At 55.6% G+C, this 25805-nt stretch overlaps 1 protein-coding gene across 1 annotated transcript in view; it reads right to left on the minus strand.

The window, feature by feature from the left end:
* Window positions 1-790: 790 nt before the first annotated feature.
* Window positions 791-25805, minus strand: part of PCSK7 (proprotein convertase subtilisin/kexin type 7) — a 52523-nt gene continuing 27508 nt past the window's right edge. The window contains exons 9-16 of the mRNA XM_024216383.2: window positions 21495-21662; window positions 19905-20012; window positions 15597-15699; window positions 8921-9077; window positions 7845-7939; window positions 6797-6890; window positions 5312-5429; window positions 791-4107 (exon numbers count right to left, since the gene is read on the minus strand). Coding sequence (XP_024072151.1) covers window positions 3688-4107; window positions 5312-5429; window positions 6797-6890; window positions 7845-7939; window positions 8921-9077; window positions 15597-15699; window positions 19905-20012; window positions 21495-21662 — 1263 coding nt within the window. The 3' untranslated portion in view covers window positions 791-3687. The remainder of the gene's footprint in view (window positions 4108-5311; window positions 5430-6796; window positions 6891-7844; window positions 7940-8920; window positions 9078-15596; window positions 15700-19904; window positions 20013-21494; window positions 21663-25805) is intronic.

A 25805-nucleotide genomic window follows, 5' to 3' on the forward strand; every position in this document is an offset into this window, starting at 1 on the left:
AGCGCAGGGAACACGAGGCTGACTTTTCATCACTCCTACAAAACCATGGCGTAGGTCAGTCAGCAGCAGTGGAAATGCACATAAAAAACCCCAACCCCCTCCCTCCATCAGATTACAGTTCTGAAGTTAGGCCAGCGTTCGGCACTGAAAATGCTTGGGGCTATGCTTGTCAGTTGCCGAAGGACAGCAGTTCCCCAGGGCTGTAGCAGACAGCCAGCTGTGGTAACTAGCCAGTTGTCTGCCAGCTGTTTTGTGTATGGTTCTAAATGGGAAATAGCCATGCCAATGGCAATGTTCTCTGCACGGTGAGCGATGAATGCCTCCTGACATGGCTCTGCCAGCCCCTTGGGGTGCACCGCCTGCCATCTGCTAACCGTCAGAAAGCTGAGGGAGCCACCCATGCAGGCTGGGTTTGAGCGCCAGAGGTCCTGAACACAGTCCCAGGGACGTCCCCTGGCTCTGCGGGTGCTCAGCACCCCTGAAAATCAGGCCCTGCCGCCCTGAGAAGACTAAGTCAGTCAAAACTATGCTCCCCACCACCCTCCCTGCTGGCGAGTGCCTGGTTATCTTGCTCTTCCGCTGGGGGGAGCGGTTGGAGCACTCAGAGCAGTTTAACGACAAGCCAACTGGCACACAGAGAGATTTCGGCTACCAGTCTGGTTTTTAAAGACTTTATTTTGGAAAGCTGCACAAAAAGGCCTTTGCTGTTTCAAAAATAAAACCCCAAATCTTTAGAAAAAGAAAAGCTCCCAATGTCTGTGATGGATTGTTGCAAAAACAATGAAAACCCCCAACCCCCATGTAATGTTTAAAATGCTCACATGGAAAACCCATGCAGGATTTAAAATCTGCTCCCTCAATGTCGCTGACAGGAGCACTGTGCTAAGCAGCAGAGCGGGCCATGGCTGGAGACACACGGTCACCGAAACACGCTCATCCAGCCATGCAATGTATTGCTGGAGTCGGGGTCCTGTCACTCTTGGAACACTCCAATGGCTTCCCCGCAAGCAGCTGGAGGGGCACAGACCCTTCTGCACCCCACCTTCCTCTGGGCCCTGTCCTGGGAATCTGACACAGACACGCTATAGCAACTAGACCAGGGGAAAGGCACCTGCTCTCTGCACTCGCTGGGCCGACCAGTTGTGTTTGCTGTGAGTGTCCTGCGCCAGGCCTCAATGTGCACACCAGGCCCAAGAAAAACCAGGCCCTTTACTTTCCTCTAGCCAGACAATGGCTAGTTTGTGAGAGGATGGGGTGAGCGTAGTGGCCGGAGGGAACAGCAGGGAGAAAAAGGTGCAGTTACAATGGTTGGAAATGGGCAAACAGATTTTTTCGTCAACGTTTGGTCTACCTGGCTAACATGAGCCAACTACTAAGCGAGCCGGAGGTGAAATGTGCGCAGTGCGCGGAGACCACAGCCGCCAGCAGGCAGAGCCCAGAAAACACGGATAGCCGGGTAAGGCAGCTGGCTGAGGAAGGGGGAATGAAGACTCCAGTCAGCCAAGCACAGGCCACTAGATTTCATGTTGGCTACCACAGTCAACCAAGTGGCTACACACTATGTAAAGGGCCTTCTTGCGATGCAGGACACCTTCACCCAGGATACCTTAATGGCCAGTTAGAGTCAAAGGGGCTCCTTCCAGGGAGAACCATTGCTTTAAGCAGCAGGCTTAAACACACCCCAGGTCCCCCTGCCTCTGTCCCAAGCAGAGACTTTTCCAGCAGAAGCTGCGATGCCTCAGGCAGGCGAGAGGGAGGACAGCATCTTTGGAACTTAAATGACGAACACTACAAGCCCAACTGTGGCTGTTGCTGGCTGAGCAGGGCCGTGGGGGTCGGTGTGAGAGCTTCCCCCGCCCCTGCCCCATGAAAACAGGAACAAAGCCTACGGGACATGATGCAAAGACAGACAGATGGCTGGCCAGTACACCCTGTGCTCACATGGCCCCTGCTGCCATCCAGCTAACCCAGCCACGTGCAGGGCTGGGGAAGTCACATCCGGTGCACGACACTTCTCCCGGGGCAGGTGACTGCATGAAGCCTCACTCTGCCCCCCCGCTAACAGTCCAAGGGCTCCCAGGAATTTCAGAGATTGCTCAGCACACTCCAGTGCAAGTCCATGGCTGCGCGGGGGGAGGAGCCCGTGCACCTACCTGACTCCTGCCAGTGCCCTAGGGATAGCTCAGTGCTTTGAGCATTGGCCTGCTAAACCCTAGCTCCCAGAGGCTCTGGAAAGGGACAGCACAGCTCTCGCCTTCCCAGGCTGCTGATCAGCTCCCCACGCCCTGACTCGCCCAGTGGTTTCTCAAGGCCCCCAACAGCTCAGGAGCATTGGCAGAGCCCGGGTGGCGACCCTCGGTTCGAGCTCTGGGAGGTGTGAAGTGCACTGGGTACCAAACCCACCCTGAGCGAGCTGCCCAAGCCAGCTGGCACAGCGCCCGTGCTGAGCACAAGAGACAGACGAGGCAGGCAGAGGGACAGCTCTGTGGCTGGACTCCCCTCTGGGGGAGGCATCTCAGAAAATCCAGCCCCGGACTCAGTGAAGTAACTATCCCTACAAGACCGAAGGGACTGTACAGACGTCAATCTGGGGGGGCAGCTAGATAGGGCAGCCTGGCAGTGCCACCCTTGTGTCCAATACAGCGTGTGGCCAGGCCATGATCCAGCTGGCTGAAGGGCTGGGCCCTTAGTCCCTGCAGGTCTGTAACGAAGGGGGTGACAGTCTCCTCCACTAATGCAGGGTGGGGCAGCCCCAGGGCTCCTGGGGAGGGGCCTGGGCAAAGTCTGGGGGCGCCTGCAGTACACGTAACCACTCCTGGGCGTAACCCCAGAACATGAGCCAGAGTCACCAGGTCCAGAACCCGGGCTCTCCCCGCTGCAGAATCACCCTGCATGAGTCACCCCTGGCATCCGAGTGCCGCAGCCGCAGGGTTTGGCTGCAGCTAATCCACAGTAAGGGCCTGTCCACTCTCCCAGGGCTGTCAGCCAGAGGTGCCCCACTGAAGGCAATGGAGATGCACTGGGGTCAAACTGCTGGGAGGAGTCAGGCTGGGGCTCTCCCTGGGAGAGAATTCCTGTGGGGCCTTTCCCCCAGGGCTGCACCCTGCCTGCAGAACGCACGACAGGGAGGGCCCCAGCCACAGGGTCTGGGGGCTACCCTCATGGAAACCTTCCGGCTTCCCTCTCCAACACCTGAGAGTGCCACTCCAAAACCAGCCCCAGGAGAGCGCCCCGACTCGCTGAGTGCCACCATGCTGCCCTAGCAGGTGAGCCCGGGCTCCTCCACCAGCAGCCAGGCCGGCCCTGGGCGGGCACCCCGGGAGATGAAAGGAAGCTCAGTTCAGCGGATGCCGGGTGCTCACGGGCAGGGAGCAGGAGCACAGGGCCTAGGGCTGAGGAAGGAGGGAAGCCGTGAGTTTCGCCCCTGGACAGACTCCGTTATAAAATGAGTTAAGGCTTGTTTTGTTTATAAATGGCAGGGAAAGGGGCCTTTGTGATGGGGAATGTCGAGAGCAAGACGCTGGTCCCTCCTCTCAGCCGTGGGCCTGTGTCATCCGAGCCAGATCCACCGCCAGCACCCCCCAAGTCAGCGGTGGCTCTGTGGGGGGGTTGGAACGTCTCCCCCACCCTGCACCCAGGGAAGGACAGTACCCAATATCAGCCAGCATCCCAAGCTCCCAGCGCCCGCTAGCATGTCTGCTGCTCCCTGTCTGCTGAGAGGAGGTCGGAGGCCAGGTCCCGGCCAAGATACCCTGAGCCCGAATGGATTGCTTCGTGAAAGCCTGCGGCTCGGCCATTGCTGTGAGGTTTGGGATCCTGGGGACTCCAGCTTCCCTCTTCCCCTAAGTTTTCTGGGGCTTCCGGGCTGGGCAGTGGCTGCTCCGACTCCATCTCCACGTCTTCTATGTCCTTCCCCGCATTGAGCGGGATGGACTCCATATCCAGCCCATTCTCCATGTTCTTCTGCCGCCCAGCCCTGGGGTACCACCTGCAGGCGGGGAAGCTGTTGCACGTCAGATTGAAGACCACATTATTTCTGGACAGGTAAACCTCCAGCATGTAGTAGATAGTCCAGAAGACAGCAAAGCATCCCAGCAACATGAGCATCTGGGGAGGGGGAGGGGAAAGGGGAAGGAGAAAACCCCATTAGAAACCAAAGCCTCCTATCGAAACCCAAGAGCTAGTCTCTTCTACCCTCTCCACCCCAGTGGAGGCTGTGTGCCAGGCTGGTAGCCATGCCAGCTGGCCTGAGAGGGGAGAGAGTCCAAGGATGGGCCTCAAACATGCCCACACCTACTTCAAGGCCTTGTGTTTGCTGCGGGAGGAGTGCAGATAGCTTTGTAACCTGCATGGGGCCAGCTGGCTCCCTTCTCTCAGGGGCGCCTGCTTTAGCCGATGAGCAGCCTGAGCTCAGTGGAGTGGCTGGGCCCCAGGACGGGACCTGGGGAAGACGCCTCGTCTCTCTGGACAGCAATCCCTCAAGCCAGCGAAGGAGCAGCAGGCGTGAGCTCACCAGGGAGTCGCGTTCCAAACTTGCCCAGGCGGGTGGGGGCTGCAAAGCGGGGCCCGTGTGAGTGTTAATGTCGGGGGGGAGAGAAACCTCAGACATGCAGGAAACCCCTCTCCCCGCTGCGTGGCGCTGGGAAGCAGAACTGGGCAGAGCTAGCCCTTTGGGAGGACGGTGAATGGACAGGGATCGTGGGCAGGGCGAAAGCAGCTGCTGTGTGGGATCTGCTCACTAGGCCCTGGGAGGAGGCGGATGCCCAAAGGGCCGGACCAGGGCAGCGTTCACAGTGACCGTCACAGTGCGGACAGTCCCTGGCCTGCCAGCCTGGCTTTGCACCCAGCCGCTGCTGGCCAGCCAGTTCAGCACCAACAAGCAGGGTCGATGGGAACGTTCAGTGCGTTTAGTCCTGCCCCACAGGCCTTTGCGCCGTCCCCACTTAGAACGCAGCATAGCGAGCGCCAGCCGCAGGGACCCTCCCTCTGGGGAGAGAGGAGTTCGGGCGCCAAGGTCTAGTCAGCCCTTGGCCTTCTGCCAAGGGTGTGTTCATGGCTCTTGCCGTGTGGGTCCGTGTACGGTGGGGACTGGGCTGAGACGTGCCCTGACCCCCAACTCATTCCAGCAACCAGCAGTCAAGTATTAAGTACTCTGGCTCGCTGCTGACTTGGACGGGACAGGAACTGGCGCCCCAGAGGACACGCTCCGGATCCCACCGCTGCCCCCTCGAGCCATCCAGCCCCCCAATCCACTCCCCAGAGCGAAGATGGGCCCCTGGTGTACTCCCTGCGCAGGCCCTGCAGGCTTTACCTTGAGGGTGTTGGCTGTGATGGTGTACGGCTCCTCCTCGGAGATCTCCAGCCCTGGAGGGCAAGGCAGGGACTCGCCACTGCTCAAGTACTGGCCACTCATGGCGTCCTCCAGCAGCCTGAAGCCAAGACACACATTCAATAAACTGCCGCAGACAGGCCCCCAGAGGCGAAGCAGCCGGGAAGAGGGCCGAGGAATGCAGCACTAGAGAAGGAACGGTCCCAGCAGACCGGCTCCCCTGGGCCTGCCTGGGGAGGGGCGGTCATTGTGGGGACAGCCCGGGCAGGGCAGGGGGTTTGTGGCTGAGGCTGAGAAGAGTTTTGATTGTATCCCCTTTGTTTCGGCTAGCGCAGGGAATGGCTGCGGGCTGCCGGCTCCAGCACTGCCATGTGCTGGCTGTAGCAGGCCCCGAGGAGCAGGACGGGATGGGGTGTCTCTCTCTCAGATCCCCTGCTCCTGTTTGCCCCATCTGGCCATGGGGCCAGTAACACATACACAACCAAGAGACAGGCAGGACTGAGGCGAGGAGAGAGGATGTATGGACACACCGGCTTTTACCAGCAAGCAGGAGACCATCCCGGAGGCCCTGACCTGTGGGTTAGGAAAGCCGGTTTCCTCTCCTCCTGGGGTCGAATTTTGCTCAGGTCTAAGCTCCTAGACACCAGCCCTGCAGGGAGGTGCTCTGCCCCCATCAGTGCGTTTGCTGGCTTCGATCTCCCAACCCTCAGGATTAAGCACAGGCCAAGGACGGGGGAGTGGCAGGTCCCAGGGACGATCTGTGTCCCCTTCGGCAGCCAGAATGCACCGGTTGGTAACGAGTCTGACAGGCGGCATGAGAGTTAAAGGAAAAGGTGCTTTGAATTGATCAAAATACGTGATTTGTCACCTATCCATCAGCCTAAAGCCCTCCACGCTGCCCCTGGCGGCCAGGCTGTCTGTGAGGGCCTTGTGCACCCCAGGACTTGCCGGGCAGAATCGGACCATAGGCTGGCTCCATTCAGCAGCCACAGAGTTCCCTTGCGCAGCCAGCCAAATCCCCCAGCAGATCATTCAAGGGGAACAGCTGCAGGCCCTAGCCCAGTGAGTCCTGACTCCATCTCCAGGCTGCTACAAACCCCACCACGAATCGGTCCCAGGTCCAACTGTACGTTTCTTTACGTTCAGCCCCCCAGGCCAGCCTCCGCGGTGCTGACAGACACTGCTGCCAGCCAAAGAGCAGCAGCTCGGATTTAGACCCGAATTTCCCTTCATCTCACAGGGCCCTGGGGCTCTCTCCCTGGGAGCTAGGCGACAGCAATCCTCATCGGAAATGCCAAGCGGCACGCGGAGTGGCTACGGATGGATTCCATGTGGCTCCCTCTGCCTCATTTGATGCTTCCTGGACCGTGGCCATTTGACCTGTTCAAAAATCTGTTCACGTACGAAAACCCGCTGCCCGGCCTCAGCCTGGCCTCAGGGCTCCTTTGTGAAAGGAGGCTCCCGTACCTTTGCCGTTCCCTCATCTCCGCCGGAGTCCAAGAAGAGCCGTAAAGCGTCAGCTGCCACTGCTTCAACGTCCCTGTCTTCAGTGTCTCATCCCCTGGAAAAGCAAACGGAGACTTTCCCACTGGGGTCCATGTGGCCCCTGCTGCTGCAGCGTACCAGAGAAAGCAGCATTCCTGCCTGCAGACCCAGCAATGGCGACCCTGCCTGCAGGATGGGGACGGGAACCCTTTGTGCCTCCTAGCCTGGGAAAGAATCAATGTTCTTGGCATTGTTCTGGAATCCTACGGGCCGAAGCATGTGGTGGGCACGTGGCCTCAGCAGCAGCTGGGTGGCACATAAACGACTGCTCTCCTCACGACTCACGGGAAGGCCCACAGCACAGTGCCCAGATAACGCACGGCTGTGCCCACATCAGACTGAAAAGTTCTATGTGTGCCAGGCTCTAGACCCAGCGGGGAGAGACCTTGGGGGCCAACCCAGCCATCCTGCTCTGGGGGCCTGGGCTCCGGTCGGACTCAGGCCCCCACTAGTCTCAGCCTAGCCCAAATTGAGCACAGGCCCCCCCCACAGTTAGCCGCCTCTGTCTGCACTGGAGAGGCCCCGGCCTGGACGAGCAGGAGGTGCTGCAGGGCCGGAATGAGCGGCACTGGCAGAGCTGACGGGGTGCACAGGGCTGGGACAGCAGGGAGGGTTGAGGATGAGGTTTGGGATTGAGGTGCATCAGCAGGCTGCAGAGGGCTGAATAGCAGGGGTGCTGTGTGGAAGGACAGAGGAGCGGGGGCAGAGCTGTAGAAGACCAGCTAATACAGCACCTGCCTGGATTACATCCAGCCCTGGGGCCTGCACTCCCCACCTGTCCTGCAGGACGGGAATGGGCCTTTCCCCCCAGGAACTCAGCAGCAGTCAATGGATTCACCCTGCAGGGCAGGAGGAGACTGGAGGCTCCGGGGCTGGGCGAGGACCCGACACACACAGGAGTCAGAAATGAAAGTCGACAACAGGCCGGTGGGCCCAGGACCATTAGTTTCCTAGAGAGGGAGGGACTCACCGACATCCCTGATAATGAGTCTGTACATGCCCTGGGCTTCCTCCCCCCAGCACCTCACCGTGGAGAAGGTCCAGTCAGCAAAGCCGTTGGGATCTCTGCAAGAGGGAGGAGAAAAATACCCCATGAGGAGCGAACAAGCCACTGGGCGCTTTGTGTCTGGGCGTCAGGTCTGCGAACAGATTCTGTCCCAACGAGATGGGCAGGAGATCAGGAGCTGGCGGCCAAGGCAGCAGGAGCTGGGTGTCCCTGGCCCCAGAGCAGAGCATATCGCGTGAGCCAACAGGCACAAGCCTGGAGATTAAAGAGCAGAGGTGACGGCGACAGCAATGCTTCTCTCCACAGGCCAGGGGCGGTCTGGGCGCTGCCATACGAGCTTCCCCACTCTACCCTGGATGGTGAGAGAGGGACATTGGCCTCGTCCCGGCTGAGCAGGGCCAGCCAGTGCTGCCTGTCTACGTGTGCTGCTTTCTGAGAGGCCAGCCCCGTTCACTGGGGACACAGAGCCCAGGGACAGCTCATACCGAGGGCGGCGCTGAGAACTGGCCAGGAACCCGGGAGCTGCAGCTAATTAACACCCTCCCCCCTCCCCGCATTGCCCTCGAGAGATGGACAGAAACGGCTCTGTCTGGATTCACCTGCAGCGGCCTCGCTGGGCTCTGGGGGGCATGGAGTGGAGCTCTCCATGGCCAGCGGGTCTGTGTTAATACAGGGCAGGAGTGGGCTAGGAGTCAGTTAGGGAGATCCTGGGAAATTCTCCTTCCCCTCCCATGGAGCAAAAGCAGCACATAGCGGGCTTCTAAATGCTGGGGCTGGACAGGGCAGTGGGCTCACATAGGGACAGAAGTGCCTGAGCTAATAAGGTGCTATCCTTTGTATTACGTGCGTGGCTTTCAACTACCCCCTTTCACTCCAACAACCCACCTGGAAACGTCCTTGCTGCACGTGGTCCACCCAGCCCCCTCTTTCACCTCCAGACCCCCAGACTTTATAGCACCTGGGAAGTCACCCATCACTGCCCCCCAAGCCCATCCCACCCCTTCCTGCGGCCCCCGCCGGCAGAGTTCTGCACTGCTTACGAGTCCAGGCTCCTGGTGGTCCCAATCCTGGACACCATGCCACTGGGGCAGAGGAGTTTGATTTCCAGGTTGCCACGGCGAGGGTGGGTTATGGTGACGGTCACTGCCACGTGCTCCAAGGTCCTCATGCCAGACAAGGCGAGGTCGGCCGCTGTGACTGGTAAGGAGTAAAGGCGTGCAGGTGTCAGCAGGCTGGTTAATAGGACACACACACACAATGAGCGCTCCCCACTCCCCCCAGAGCTCCCCGCGCTGCATGGGAACAACGGAGCGACACGTAGGCAGGACACGTGCTAGACACCTCTCACACGGACTCTCCGCCCACTGCCCACACATGCAGCAAGGCTGCTCTCGTTTCCAATTCCGGGCGCTCTGGCACCCAGCTCCGCAAGCAGCGTCTCAACTTCCCACGAACGGATCCGTTTTCATTGTTAACAGCCCCTTGCCACCCATGTCAGCCGCGGGAAAACAGCCAGGCCTGGAAAAGGGTTCTCTTGTACACCCAGCTCCGTGGCTTGCAGTCCCTCAGCGGCGACTATGCTGCCTTGCTTTTCACGCCTGGGTTGTGTGGCTTGGGCTGTGGGCGCTCCACTGGGAATTTCTCATGCAGCCTGAATACAGTGCTTGTCTTCCCACCAATGCAGGAAGTTTGTCCTAAACAGATACACAGGTGGTACCTGGTCAGAGCTTCCCTTCAGCGTTAGGAGTTTTTGCAAATGTGCTTTGTTCCCAAAGACACATCCTTCCTCTGCACAGTTCTGCAAAGCAGCATAACTGGATTTAGCAGGGTGACTCCCGCTGAACTCTAGCTATTAACAGCAAAGACAGGAATTTGAAGGATTGAGGATTTGAAGAAAGAAGCGGGATTGGGGTTTCGCGGTGTCAGATAACTGCTGAGGAAAGTAGTGGCAGCAAGTAATAGAAATGTTGTATAAAGCAGAATGGCTGCGTCTCTGATATCCCATAACATGTCACCTGCACCTGCAAAGCCCAGGAGGTGGGAAAGCCTTAGTCGGATCTATGTGCCTGTGCTGTGAAGTTAGTAGGGCTGCGTGTGCCACTGCGATGCTAATGCCACGACAAGAAGCTTTCCTTGCAGTCAGATGGGCTGAGAGCTTGCAGCCTAAGCTTGCAGTCAAAGCGAGCTCCCAGCCCTGGCTCATGCTGAATGCTCCAGCCCTGCCCCACAGGGATTCGAATGCCCCGGCCCTAGGTACACCGTGACACACGCTGCTCTTTGGAACAGATGGGCTGAGTTCAAGGTGACAGACAGGCCAGTTTACCACAAAAATTCCACGCCGTCCTGACTCAGGGACTGCGAATTCCAGAGCAGGAGAGGAGGGTGCTGATGTGGAGGTTCAGGGCTGCAACGAGAACCCTTCAACCTTCAGCAACTGCAATAATAATCCTTTGCCCCTCGCCGGTGCCTTTCGCCCGAGGATCTCCAAGCCCTTTGCAAACATCAGTGAACTATGCCTCACAACCTCCCTGAGAGCTAGAGGCATCTTTATTCCTGTTTAAAGCTTGGGAACCAGAAGCATTGGGAGGGTAAGTGACTTGCCTAAAGTGGCAAGGGAGTGAGCACCGAAGCTGAGAGTAGAACCCAGGAGTCCGGACTCCCAGTTAGGGTGACCAGATGTCCCGATTTTATAGGAACAGTCCAGATTTTTGGGTCTTTTTCTTATATAGGCTCATATTACCCCCACCCCCGTCCTGATTTTTCACATTTGCTGTCTGGTCACCCTACTCCCAGTCCACAGTTCCAACTAGGGTGACCTGACAGCAAGTGTGAAAAATCAGGACAGGAGGTGGGGGGTAATAGGCACCTATATAAGACAAACCCTAAATATTGGGACTGTCCCTATAAAATCGGGTCATCTGGTCACCCTAGTTCCAACCACTAATCAATACTGCCTCCCCAAAGGTGCTACCAACGAGAAACTGTACTCAGCTAGAGAGTCTGAGAGCAGCAGATTTCAAGCAGCGTTAAGGGTGGCTAACAGAGCCAAGCGAATAAGTGATTGTTCAGTTTGGGGGCCAAACCAAAAAAATCCAAACCCAATTCTGGTTCATTCTGAAGCAAAACTGAATGTTTCGCTTTTCTCACTGAACGGAAAACAACAACACTTCATTTTGCATCCAAAAACACCTCTGATGAAACGAAAACAAAACACCACCAAACCCTGAGAAGAAATGAATTGTTTTCAGGTTTTCATTGTGTTTCCTTTTCAGGTGTTTTTCATCCTTTTTCATTGTTTATTTTTAAATAAATATAGTTAAATTTCAAAACAAAACATCCCAATGTTTCATTTTGAAAAGGTGGAAATGAAGCAGTTTGACTTTTTCGAGAGAAAGAATCCATTTTTTTCCAGCCACAACTCGACCTGAATTGATGAATTATTTCAGTGCAAACCCTCCCCCGCAATGCATTTTTTGACAAATTTACTATTTGCCAAACAATGTGGCCAGCTCTAGCTTCAACAACCCTCCCAGCCGCCCAGCCAGGAAGCAGGCGGGCAGCGTCTGCCTCCTTAGCCCATTCCCAAGCTACAGGACCAGGGGGTGCATTAAGGACTCTCCTTGGCTGCTTTCACACATGGCCTTCCTTAGCAAGGAGTCACGCAGGCCTCTCAGGTGCGTGGTGACGAAGAGGCCAGTTCCAGTCTCCCTTCGTGCCTGCGCTGAAGGGTTAAGTCTCCGGGTGAGTCCCCAGGGCACCTGGGCGGAAAGCAGAGCAGCGTGCATTCCTGCGGACATACTTCCCCCACGTCTCTCTTTTCTGGCATTTCCCAACATCTTGTTTGCTGCTGCACTTTCAACTCAGAATTCCTTTTAGGGCAACGCTCTCAGAGCTGCCAGAGCTCCCTTGTTTTTCTCTCCTAGCCATGATCTTTTAGGCTCCTACAGACTGAGAACAAACCTGACTCCATTAACAAAAAACAACCCTGTCTCCTGTTTGCCGGGATCAGGGTTAGTGTCTCTCTTGTGGTTTTACAAGGTCTCTCTAGAGGCTGCCCCTGACACTCACGTTTCCCTGGACTGGGCAGCCAGGTCTCTGCACTTTACATCGGTGTGTGAATTCAGTGCTCAGAAAGGATGTGGGACGGACACGCTCCCGCCCTCCCATCCTCTCTCCCCCTCTGCAGAGCCGGCACAAAATTCACTAGGCAAGCTCCCGCCAAGGTGCCTCAGGCCTGGTCTGGAGAGACCCCCAAGGGCTGGGGGCGGAGTGGGAGTTGCGACGGAGACACCTGTCTACCGGGAAATGCACTGACGCTTCAAAGTCATTTCAGGGAGCCCTCCGAATAGCTGATCACGGCCAACCCAGGCTTTCATGCTGGGCTCTGTCGAACGGCGAGCGGCTGTGAAAGCCATCAGATGAGCTGCTCTGCCCACTGCCCCGCGACCTATCCTGTGCCAAGCGGTTAGCACCCAGGACTTGGAGCCTGGAGGCCTCTGGGGTTTAATCCTTGACGAGGAGGTCACCCTTTGTGTGACCATGGGGGAAATCATTCAGTCAGCTTGCACCTCGCCCGGGCCTGATACAGTGGGTTCAAAGCAGAGGGCTCCCTGCCCAGCAGAGGGTGCGAGTGGAAGCCAAAGGCAGCACCGGGATTCAAAGCTGTCTGGCAGGTCAGTCGCGCGGCACTGCCTGTAAGAGGGACTCCCCAGGTCCCTAATTCAGAGCGGGTGGGGAAGGTTCATTCACTGGCGACCGCGAGGTGCTTTGGGCCCCTCTGATGGCGGGCACTGGAAATGGATAAGGAGGGCTGCTCCTCTGTGCCCTGCCGCTCCCACCAGGCTCGTGAATGGGATGAATTCCCGGGACCAGTGGGTCAGTGAGCAAGCCAAGGGTTTAATCCCACGTTCGCCCCCCGCTGCAGAGTCTAGTCTGGGGAGCCGCGGTGAACGCCAGTCATTTCAGGGGGTGCAGAAGGAATTTCCCATCATTCATAGATTCATAGATTCATAGATTCTAGGACTGGAAGGGACCTCGAGAGGTCATCGAGTCCAGTCCCCTGCCCGCATGGCAGGACCAAATACTGTCTAGACCATCCCTGATAGACATTTATCTAACCTACTCTTAAATATCTCCAGAGATGGAGATTCCACAACCTCCCTAGGCAATTTATTCCAGTGTTTAACCACCCTGACAGTTAGGAACTTTTTCCTAATGTCCAACCTAGACCTCCCTTGCTGCAGTTTAAGCCCATTGCTTCTTGTTCTATCCTCAGAGGCTAAGGTGAACAAGTTTTCTCCCTCCTCCTTATGACACCCTTTTAGATACCTGAAAACTGCTATCATGTCCCCTCTCAGTCTTCTCTTTTCCAAACTAAACAAACCCAATTCTTTCAGCCTTGCTTCATAGGTCATGTTCTCAAGACCTTTAATCATTCTTGTTGCTCTTCTCTGGACCCTTTCCAATTTCTCCACATCTTTCTTGAAATGCGGTGCCCAGAACTGGACACAATACTCCAGCTGAGGCCTAACCAGAGCAGAGTAGAGCGGAAGAATGACTTCTCGTGTCTTGCTCACAACACACCTGTTAATACATCCCAGAATCACGTTTGCTTTTTTTGCAACAGCACGAGGACAAAACACAATGAAAGGGGAGGGCGGCTGGCGAGCAGGAAAGGAAGGCCAGACTAAAACACGCAAGCACATCTGGCCAGTGAGCCCATGGCGAGGGGGGCTCCTGGTATGGGAAGGAAAACAAGCCCCGCAACCACGGGCTGCACCACATCAGCTCAACTTTACTCCTGGGCCTCTCCTTCCCACTAGTAGCAGCTCCAGAGAAGGGCCTTGTTTATGTTGCCAGAGGCCAGCCAAGTCAGGAGCTGCAACATTACCTAAAATGGTCAAAGGCAACTGAACAGGTCTGGCCGCAGCCCAGCCCCTGCCGTGCTGGGCCCTGCCGTAAGAGCTCGCTAATGCCTGTCTGCCTTTCCAAAGACATCAATTTATTCAACTACTCGCGCGTGGGGGGAAGCAGCTCAACAAACAAAAGCAGCAGCAGCGGTCTCAAAAAGAAAAGAAAAAAAAATCAGGCTTCTCGGGACGCTTAACTCTTTCATAGTCTGTCTAAAATTCCTAGGCTTGTGCGAGGCCAATCTGTCCCTGCTGCCCCCTCATCCTGTCCCACTGGGGCCATCCCTATAGCCACAGCTGTTCCTCCTGCCCCAGACCCCCCCTCCTCAGCCTTAGCTGTCTCTCCCACCACACTGTTTCTGCTCCTGCTTGGCTGATGGCTGATCTCTGGCTGGGAGGGCATCTGGAGCTGCCGCACACAATCTGCCTTCAGCACAGTACACCGTAAGCATGCCCAAGGTGAAGCCGCTAAGGCTTCTGCTCTGGCATCATCTCCAGCCTCTCAGCACTGCATCCATGTCCCTGCACCCCTCCCACGGTGCAGCGCCCAGCCGGGGAGAACTCGGTCTGCTTTGGTTTCAACCCCACAGATGTTGCATGAGCAAACACCCAGAAGGAGATCCTGCCTCCCCCATTTCTCCAGGGTTCCCTTTTTCATCCTGCTCTCGTCTCCAATGGGATGGGCAAGAAGGAGCACCCTTCAGAAACAAACAGCAGAGCTGACAATGAGGGGATCCCGGATCCTCAGTGGCATGCCACCACCGCCAGCACAGAAGCACACGCTGGGACTGGCAGTTCCTAGATTGGCAGCTGCTGGCTAGGGCAGGGGCAGATCTGGCTGGAGTTCTCCGAGGGCCACGTTCTGGCCAGCGTGATGCAGGCACGTTTACCTGTGCCCTCGCTTCCTTTCTTCCCGGCTCGGCTCCCCCTGCCCTGGCCACATCCCCACAGAATTCTGTCCATTCTTACCCCCCTGGGACCCGAGATACTGGAAGTGGCTGGCTGCAGCCTGGGTTTGTCCCAAGCTCCCCTGAAAGCTCACCCTGATCAGTTCTTCCCTGGCCATGCCGGAGCCCTCGAGCGACGTGGGGCACTCTCATCCTGCCAGTGTGTATCGCTCCAGCCCCCGGGCACCCACACAGACCTTCCCTGGATGCTCGTCACGACGCTCCCCCTTAACAAGGCAGCTCCCAACACCAGCTATTTCACTGTGAGAAATGCCCTGCCAAGCTAACAGCCTTCCTGTCTTCCCCACGGCATCATCTCCAGCTCCTTTCCCAGTGCCGCTGAAAACCGATCCCTGCTGCTCCCTCAATTTCCCCGCCATGGGCCTTCGCCCCCGAATGCTCCGATTTCTTCATCAGACGATGTTCTCTCACCACAGCTTCTCCCTGCACCTTCCTACCCCCGGCTGCCCTCTGTTATACCCTAGGAGCCCTTTGCCCAGGCAGATGCTTTGGGCGGGTTACTAGGTGAAATCAGCGCTGGTGAAAGGCAGACTGACAGTCCTGGAGACACGGCGAGCCCTGCATGGGCAGTGGCAGCGCATGCCTCCCACGCACTGCCCCAGCCCTGGGCCCCAGCCCTGCCATGCTGCAGTGCACCCCCCTGGGGGGAGCTGGGTCTCTGGGGCCCGTTCTAAGCTCACACCGGCCAGCAGGCGAGAGCGACTTTTGGTTGCCATCACCCAGCTGTTGATTTGAGCTGGTGACCTGGAGGTCTACAAGGCCTTGTACTCCTCTCCTGTAGACGCAGGCTGCCTGAGACACAAGGATGGGGCCCCACAGAGGGGGTGTGCTGTGCTTACCATTCCAGGTGACTTCCAATGCCTGAGGGACCAGCGGGACGGTCCTGCCCTCCTTTAGAACAGGGCTGATGTACGACGCTAAGTATGGGACAGATTCCCAGATCTGTAGAAGGAGAGACGGGGGAAGAGTTAGCATCCTGCAGCATCCGAATCCTCCCCAGACCCTTGCTCTCCCCAGCCATTAACACATAAACCTTTAAGTACGAGTCTCTCCACCGCTGGGCTCATCAATAATGTATCGATTGCAGGCGGTCATGGACGTGGTGTTAATTCTTTAGAGACAGCTCCGTGAGTCATGACAGCACATTAGTGTGGGAACTTAAGTCTGGGGCCTGAGATTCAGAAGCCTTTCCCGGGGATGCTGGGAGACGCGGGGGGCGTTAGGAGGCTATCGAGGCATGTGACGCTAGACAAGCAGGCCTGGCTGAATGTACTGAAGAGCAGAGGGAACACTGGTTCATTTGTTAGAACAGGGGACTGGGAGTCAGGACTCCTGGGTCCATTTTCAGCTCAGCCACCAACACTCTGAGTGACCTGGGGCATGTCACTTGACTTCTTACGTCTCAGCCAGGGTGGCTGAGAAGAGGGGAACCAGCAGGAACGGCAGAGAAAAGTAGGTGCTTTGTCTGCGACAGTGTTTCCAGGGGCAAGGAAATTTGCTCTTGCTCAGTCACTGAAGCAGCCTGGCCATTAACAAAGGTCCTGGATTCCCAGGGCTCCGCTCGGGCAGCAGAACAAGATTCTTAGCACCTACCCAGGGACACAAACACCTCCCTGAGCGCTACAGGGACAGAGACAAGCCTGCGAATACGAACACGAGAAAACCTACTTTGGGGGAGGTGTGATTCTGGCAAACCAGAGACACCTGGTGCCCCCACTGGTGAGCTCTCTTGTCTTTGTACATGCTACTGTGCAGGTTATTGATGAGGAAACAGAGGTAAAGGGATTTGCCCAAGGTCTCACAGCGAGTTAGTGCCAGAGCAGGGACTAGAACCCGGCCCCTGCTCTAAGCACTCCCCTTCCACTGCAACCCACAAAACCAATCCAGGACTGCAGCACTTGGAGATCTGCAGTTGCCTTCAGAGAATGCCGGGTTCCCCTGCCATTTGGGGATGTCCTGCCATGTCACAAAGCTTGGTGCCCGAAGAGCAGGTGTGACAGTCTCCCCACGCTGAGCACTGCCAACAACCCCCCGCCCCCAGAGCCATGAATCAGACCCGACGGCTTCCATAAACAAGCCTCTTGCCTGTGGCTATATATAGAGCTCTGAAAGAGGGGCAGGTTTGCACTACTTGCCTAAGGACTCATGACTTCATCCCCAAAGCAGCCGTATAGTGAGGAGGTGCAGCGGGAATCCTTATAGTTTGACCCCCAAGTCAACGTATCACTTACCCTACAAGGAAGGCCAGAGTCTTGCCCTCTTTACGCAACTAATCTTTGGAGTCACTGTGAGAGGCAGATTTGGCTAAGGCTCAGCAGAGCAGGCGTTTAAAGTGCAGCCCTGCTCTGATCAGCATGTCTGTGTGCAAGGGGGTCTGTGTTTACTGGTCTCCATGATCCCTACTCAAATTTTTCTGCCAATGTTTCTTTTTCTATTATTTTATTGTCTTAAACCACCAGTGCTGTTGTCTCCCCCGGGATCTGACTGTCAAGCTGGGCACTTTTCTTCTCAGGCATCACAGATGCTGCGCTGGAACTGAGTGAATAATTCCGTTGCTGAAACACGAGTCAGACTAGAATCCATCTCCCTCTCCCTGGGCTGGGCTAGTTCTGCAGGGCCAATGGGAGCAAAATACATGGAAACTCATTCCACACACCGAAATCATGGAAACGTAGGACTGGGAGGGGACCTCGATAGGTCATCTAGTCCAGCCCTCTGCACTGAGGCAGGACTAAGTATTGTCTAGACCATTCCTGACAGGTGTTTGTCAAACCTGTTCCGAAAAGCCTCCAATGACAGAGATTCCACAATCTCCCCAGGGAATTTGTTCCAGTGTTTAACTATCCTGACAGTTAGGAAGTTTTTCCTTTGCTGCCGTTTAACCCCATTACATCTCCTGTCCTCAGTGGATGAGCACAATTTATCACCCTCCTCTTTATAACAACCTTTCACATACCTGAAGACAGTTATTTTGCCCCCCATCTCCATCATATCTTCTCCAGACTAAACAACCCCAATTTTTTTCAATTTATCCTCAGAGCTCATGTTTTCTAGATCATTAATCATTTTTGTTGCTCTTCTCTGGACTTTCTTCAATTTGTCCACATCTTGCCTGAGGTGTGGGGCTCAGAATAGGATACAGTCCTTCAGCTGAGGCCTAATCAATGCTGAGTAGAGCGGAAGAATTACTGCTCATGTCTTGCTTACAGCACTCCTGATAATACATCTGTGACAGGGCCTTCAGTGGCCGGGCAGCTTAGCGGCTAGATCGTTGGTTAGGGGCTGGAGGGGGGGACCTGCCCTCCTTTCCTTCAGGTCTTGGGTCAGAGTCCTGGGCCGCTCACACCCCTAGCCAGGGGAGATGGATCTTGCTCCCTATGTAAGTCCTTTAGTTTGGGGCATGGCCCTGCTAGTCCAGTTTCCCCACAGTTGGGGCTTGGCGGTCGATTCCCCTTGGCAGGGGAAGACTGACTTGCTTTCAGTGGCTGCGCTGGCAGGCAGGTTGCATCTGTGCCTTCAGGCAGAGACACAGAGCTCCTGCCTCTTCGCCAGTCAGCCCCTGGCTGAGGGGGGCTCCCTTCTTTTCTCCCCCTTCCAGGCCTGACATTGCTGCAGGTATAACGGGGCGGGGTGGGGCTAGCTGACCCCACAGCTGTTCTTTAACCCCTGCTGTGCCAGGCAGACGCCTCTCGGCTCCTTCACAACATCCCAGAATGATGTTTGCTTTTTCTGAAACAATATTACATTGTTGACTCATATTTCATTTGTGAGCCACTATAACCCCCAGATCCTGTCCCACAGTACTCCTTCCTAGGCAGTCATTTCCCATTTTGTGTTTGTGCAATTGAGTGTCCCTTCCTAAGAGCAGAACTTGCATTTCTCGTTATTGAATTTCATCCCATTTATTTCAGACCATTTCTCCAGTTTGCTAAGATCATTTTGAATTCTAATCCCTTCCTATAAGACACTTGCAACCCCTCCCAGCTTGGTATCGTCCACAAACTTTACAAGTGTACTCTCTATGCCATTATCCAAATCATTTAGGAAGATATTGAATAGAAACAGACCGAGGACAGATCCCTGCGGGACCCCACTCGATATGCCCTTTCAGCTTGACTGTGAACCACTGATAACGACTCTGGGTAGGGTTTTCCAGCCAGTTGCGCACCCACCATACAGTAGGTTTGTCTAGGCTATATTTCCCTTGTTTGTTTATGAGACGGTCATGCGAGACAGTATTAAAGGCCAAACCTGTCCATATCAAAATGGCCAGCTCTAATCCAGACTGTGCACAGGGAGCTGACCTGCTGAGGAATCAGGGACCACTTCTACACAGGCATTTTTCACCCCATTACTACAATTTATCAGTAAAAATACGTAGCTTTCATATAGGGTTTTCCATCCACAGACGGTACAAAATGGGACAGCAGGAGAAACTGAGGCACAGAGAGGGCAAGTGACTTGCCCAAGGTCAGTAGCAGAGCCAGAACTAGAACCCAGGTCTTCTGACTGCCAGTCCTGAGCCCTGTTGCACTGGACCACACCAGAGTGGCTACACAAGTCTCTGTTGAAACAACGAGGAGTCCGGTGGCACCTTAAAGACTAACAGATTTATTTGGGCATAAGCTTTCTTGGGTAAAAAGCCCACATCTTCAGATGCCTTTGTTAGAGTCTCTATCAGAGAAGCTTTGCTCTGCAGAGGGAAACACTTCATACACACCCTCAGCAAAGGACTTCATAGCTCCCCCCAACTGACAGGACCTTCCCGTCTTGAGAGCCCTGAGGTCTCCCGAGCTCGCTCAGAGGGGAAGGCCGGGGAGAGCGAGATGTGGCCTGTGATGAGGTTTGGGAGGTGGGAGTCGACGTCAGGCTGTCCTCAGGCTGAGGAGCGCTGGCCCAGGCCAATGGCTGTCTCTTGTAGCCCCTGCCCTTGTCTCTTGTACACAGGATGGCCTGGCCACAGCCCTGCCAGTGGGTAGCTCCCATAGTAACGGGCACTATGGAAACACCTAGGCCAGGCCACCAGGAGCCGGAGACAGGGAAGAAGCTGTTGCTAGGCGGATTTGTCCCTGCATGCAGTGTATGTCTGGGGGGGAGCCCGTGGGGTTGCCGGTCGGATGGGCCTGACGCCAGCAGGCCTGAGTTACCTTGGCAGCGTTGACAAGCCTCCAAGCGTTTAGCAAGCCGAAGCCGTGCTCATGGCTGTGGCTGAAGCCCGCCCGGTTAGTGTCCCAGTTGGTGCGACGATCTTCATACTGCAAAGGAACCAGAGGGAGCCACATCAGCTGGAGTGACTCAGCGGGGGGGGGGAGGGGCGGGGGGGGAATACACCTGCCTCTTGCAGGGCGAGCTAACATTCAGCTACGCAAAGACAAGGGTCGCAAGGACTGGGGGAACTGGGAAAGCACCCTCCTAGCCTCGCTGCACACAGACCTATGGGCCCTACCTTGCAAACGCAGACCTAAGCCACCCTCCAGAAACTGGGGGAACCTGGCTACATCTGCCTAACCAGCAGACTTCGCAGAAGAGACTTGTAACAGCAGCAAAGCCAACTCCGGCTCTGCCATGGGGCCTGATTAGAAAGGACAGCTCGCCCTCTGTTTAAACTGAATCCCAACCGAGCCAGGATTCCTCGCTCTTCAAAAGAAAAACAAACAGTGCAAAGGACAAAAATGCCTCTGCTCTGAAATATACCAGCTGGTCCCTTCCTCCCTCCCTGCCCAGATCGCAGCCCCTGGAAAGTCTAAAGGCCAGTTTCAAAGGAATAAATACAATCACTTAAATCAGCGCGAGTTGGGGCAGATCAGATCTGGGTCCTATTACTTACTGGGGTTTAGCGCTTTGGCAGCCGTTGTCTCCAACTGTGGAAAAAGTTACCCTGCGCCAAAGCAAGTTTTATCTCACTGTGTCACGTAAACTGCAGGGGACGCACACACCAAGTACAACAAAACCCTGCCTGCTGGCCAACCCCAGATGCCTCTTTCAGATTCACTATCTACTCCTTCCTTCTGCAGTCAAACTCCCCCTGAAGTCAGTGGGAGCTGTACCTGAATAAGAACCCAGCAAACAGTAACATTTACAAAAGGAGCTCTTCCCACTCTGTCTCCAAGACTCAGAATTCCTTTCAGAGTCGCAGCCGTGTTAGTCTGTATCCACAAAAAGAACAGGAGTACTTGTGGCACCTTAGAGACTAACAAATGCTCAAATAAATTTGTTAGTCTCTAAGGTGCCACAAGTACTCCTGTTCTTTTTTCAGAATTCCTTGACTGCATCAGACAAATCAGGCCTTTCTGCTTTCACACTGTGAAGCGCTTTAGGGGCCATTGCAAAAACTCCAGCGGGTGTATCATCTCGACTCCGCCAACCAAGCCCTACTCCACCCCGGCTCCTGCACTATCCACACGCAGGCTCATCCTGGATACCTCTGAAGATTTGCATCCTGGCAGATTCAGGAATGCATGGAACAAATACCCCATATATCATGCTGACAGCAGAGAATACCGTCTGCCTCAGGCACATTCCTGGTGAGAACAAGGGGCGAGGGGAAGAGCCATCCATCTCCTGGGGTCAAGGGAAAGGTGAGATTGATGGGGGTGAGCTCACTGTTCAAGCCCATCCAGACCCACCCAGCATGCACTGGATCCTTCGCCAAGAGGGGCCAAGGCGGAAAGCCGAGGGGCTGGAGGTTCTGTGCAGCTGGAACTAGGGGGCACATCTCCAAGGAGCTCTTTTCTCACCTTGGTGGCTGTGAAGACAATGATGTGCTGGACATCTCGCCAGGTGAGACACGGTCGCACTTGGAGCATCAAGGCAATCATGCCGGCTGCGAGGGGGGCAGCAGCTGAAGTCCCTGTGTGGCCCTCGGTGCATCCTGTGCCTTTCTCCAAATTCCAGTCTGTCGTCACCTTGAACAAAGAGCCAAAGAGACGTCTCTGGTCAGATGCAGCCTTCAGAGTGCTAGAGCTTTTAGGACGAGTGAGCCACCGTGCGCACCAGTCTGTGCGCGCAGGAGTCACCCATATATCCCTGGCTCGCTCCCCAGGTTACCACAGCGGCCGATGGAGGCTACACCTTGCTTGTAACACATCTAGTAACAAAACCCTGGGTACAGACTGGGCCCAGCAAATGCTCCTGACCGTTTGCCCAACACTCAAGCTGAACCTCACTTGGGGGTTTTTCAGATGATGTTTCGTCTTAACACCCCCCCAGTCCCAGCAAGGGAATTGGCCTAACCCTGCGAGAAGGCAGATTTCCAGCCCAGGGTTTCAAAGGAGCAGACAGAGGTTTGGGTGCCTACCTGAAAGTCTACCCACTGCTCTCACAGACAAGGGCTCCCAGGGCACTTCCTGGACAGGCCTGCAGCATTGTGGTCTCCTGACTGCTTTCGCCACAGCCAAGATGGCTCCTTGCCTCCCACGGGCAAGAGGAGATAAAAGGGACCATGAGGTGCAGCTGGAAATGGGGAGGAACGGCTCAGAGGCTGAGGGAACCAACTTCAACGCCACAGGGGCCTGGTCTGACAAGGAACCGTGTCACTGAGAAGCAGGGGGCGCAGCCTTTCCGAGGGCTGTTCTTCCACTGGGCCTGTCTACCCACTTATGGCACTTGTCTGGCTCCCATCACCACCATATGCAAACACCTCAGTCTTTAATGTATTTATCCTCCGAGCACCCCTGGGCAGCAGGGCCGGGCGACCACCCCCATGTAACAGCTGGGGTGCCGAGGGGCTAAGGGATTTGCCCAAGGTCATAGAATATCAGAGTTGGTATCAGGAGGTATCTAGTCCAACCCCCTGCTCAAAGCACAGGAAGACTGTGGCAAAGAAGGGAATGGAACCCAGAGCCCCCAAATCCTAGATTAGTGCCTGAATCGCTGGAACAGCCTTCCTCTCTATGGTCTGTCCGTCCACTACAGCCCCCCAAATAACCCCCCCACCCCCATGGCTGCTCGCGGGGAACTGGGTTGTCATTTGTTTGTCATAGTGCTCATAGACTGGGATTTTCAAAGGGGCCCAAATCCCACTGACTTTCAATGGGAATGGGACTCCTAACTCCCCAAGGACTCTGAGCAACCCAGCCATGTAGTGCACGGTGCTGTACACCCAGAAAGCAAGGCTGGAGCTTGCATTTAATAGATTCATAGATCCCAAGGCCAGAAGGTACCATTGTGATCATCTCGTCCGACCCCCAGTATATCACAGCCCTGAGATCTGCCTCACAAGAATGCCTAGAGATTGAAAAAACCCAACCCTGATTTAAAAACTGCCAGTGATGGAGAATCCATCACCACTCTTGGGAAATTGTTCCAGTGGTAATTACTCTCAATGTTATCAATTTATGCTTTATTTCCAGTCTGAACTGGTCTAGCTTCGACTTCCAGCCTCTGCTAGACTGAAGTGCCCATTATTCAGTATTTGTTCCCCACGTAGTTACTTATAGACTGTGCTCAAGTCACCCATTAACTCCTCCGGTTTGCACACTAAGGACTGCAAACTCGCATGCACCCTACAAGTCCTTCGACTGGGGCGAGACGTCTGCCCTAAAAAGGAAGGGATGAGCTAATAATGATCCCTGCTGATTAAATGCTACAGCGATTACCAAGCATGTTTCACGCTGCCAGTAGCATATTTCCCCCTGCCCTCTCAGGTAACCAGCCCAGCCATGCATTCCAGCCTAAATGCTCAGTTTCTTCCCCCCAGAGCGATCAGAAGCGTGAAACCGCCTGGAAAGCATGTGTGTGTGGAGCGGTTGTACAAAGGAACGTCAGAGTGGGAATCAGAGCATGAAACCCCGGCCAGGATGTAACATTGGCATACGTGCCACTAACCCAACCAGCTGGGCATCTCCTCGCAGGAGCCTCGCACAGTATCTGAACAATGCAGCAGCCCTCCTGCAGGAAGGGGGCTATTTAAAGGGAGACGGACACACACACACACACACCCCTACCTTATGGCTTTTGGCGATAGAATTAATGATGATGCTTTGCACTTGTACAGTGGTTGCTTGGGAATCTCCAAGCACTTCGCCAAGAGGGGGAAATTCTGCCCTTGTTTTAAGAGTGTGGAAAATGGTTCAGGGAGGTGACGGGACTTAGCTATGCTGCTAGAAGACAGGAGCCCTGACTCCTGTCCCCATGCGAAGACGGGTAATGACGAGAGTTAAAAAATGGCCAAAGGGCTCCATGGGCTCCCCTTCCCCTAACCAGGGCCAGCTCCAGGCACCAGCACAGCAAGCAGGTGCTTGGGGCGGCCAACGGAAAGGGGCGGCACGTCCGGGTCTTCGGCGTCGGGTCCCTCAGTCTCTCTCGGAGGGAAGGACCTGCCGCCGAATTGCCGCCGAAGAACGAAGCGGTGGCGGTAGAGTTCCCGCCGAAGTGCCGTCAATCGCGGCTTTTTTCCCCCCCTGCCGCTTGGGGTGGCAAAAATGCTGGAGCCGGCCCTGCCCCTAACACTCCCCTCACTGCAGCTTGTGTCTCCCTCCCCAGTGCACTTGGGCCAGAATTCTCAAGTGTGTCCAAGCACTGGGGGCCCCACCTGGGACAAGTGGGTGCCCAACTGAAACGCTTAGTGACTCAGACCTTCCAATGTCTGGCCTCAAGTTTCTCAGCTTGGGCACCCAAAGGAAGTGGCTACTTTTGCAAATGCAGTCCCCAGGGCTGTTTGGCTCACTATTAACTCCAGGCAGGCTGGGGTGTGATCCGTTCACCGCCCTGCCGTCTCCCCTGGAACGGCCACAGGAAGGCACCAGCGACCTCCTCTCCGGACGCCTGTGGAATTTGCAGCACACACGGGCTTTTTTGTTCTTTGTGGTTGCTGAGCCCACGCCAAGCTGCAGCCAGGCAGGCCAAGCTGCCGGAAGGTTTGTCATTCTCACTCGCAGCCAGAAATGGAACAACAACAAAGGGGCAGGATTTAGTAACGGGAAAGTCTGGAAACATTTCCCTGGGAGTTCACAGTCAAGCCACTGGATTAAGCAGAAAAGTAGCCACGGGCGGTCTGGACACGGCCACACTAGGTTGTTGTGCCGCACACAATGGCTCTGGGGGTGGGGAGACGGAAGGGGCGACTGGCTCAGGAAAGGTCTGACCAGGACAGAGGATGGCCGCTGTAGGGATTAACCTTCGAGAGACCCGCTGCCAATTAGACAAGAAAACTTTGACTAGTGGGACCAGGAGCCCTTTACAAAGGTCACTGACTTAACTCGGCCCTTGAGAAGCGAATGAATGGCCCAAAATGTCACAGAGGTTGTGAGCAACAGAGCTGGGAGTGGGACCCTGGCATCCTGGCTCAGGTCCAGGCCCTCTTTGCTTCGTTCCCCATGGGGCTAGGAGTCAGCGCTCCCGGGGGAAGGACTCGTGGCGTCTGAGGTAGAGCACTTATGGGGTTCAGATTAGTGAGTTTAGTGGAGGTTTCTGGCTGGGTGGCACTGGGCCTTACCAATGTGCAGAGTGTCACACCCATACCCGGATCTGCAGTGCCCAGCAGTGGCCAGGCAGGGGCTGAAGAGCTTCTGTATTTGTGATGAATCAATTCCAAGGCGGCAAGACTCCAGCGTAGCATATTCTGGGGAGACCACAGCACTGGTCTGGCACTTACCATAGCCAAGCTTCAGCCTTGTAATTCGATGCATAGCCTGGTGCGCATGCTCCGAAACACAGGCCCTGGCTGTTATTCGTGGGATTGCTTTCCACCCCATGCTGAGCTCCCTGGGGCTCTCCAGCCAGGGGAAGGCAGCTCTCACCTCTCTCTAAGTGGCCAAGGCAGGTGCTGAGCTGTAGTGACAGAGCCCTCGAGCAGATGGCTGATGGCACTTGCCCATGAAGGTACGTACAGCGCAGTACAGGACAGACGCAGGAGGACACCGTGCTCCTCCGATGACACCACAGGCAGCTTTGCCATGGGCGCCCGAAGCACCGTTGTTTCCACAGCTCTAGACTGAGGGCTGGGGTGTGAGGATTGCAGGGGACCAAGTGAAGAGCTACCCCAGTGCTAACTATGAACAGGAGAGTGCAGCATTACAGCTGCTGGCCCGGCTTATGGCAGGGATGGA

This window comes from Terrapene carolina, unplaced genomic scaffold (assembly GCF_002925995.2).
Source record: "Terrapene carolina triunguis isolate 2854851 unplaced genomic scaffold, T_m_triunguis-2.0 Scaffold374, whole genome shotgun sequence".
Lineage (NCBI taxonomy): Eukaryota > Metazoa > Chordata > Testudines > Emydidae > Terrapene > Terrapene triunguis.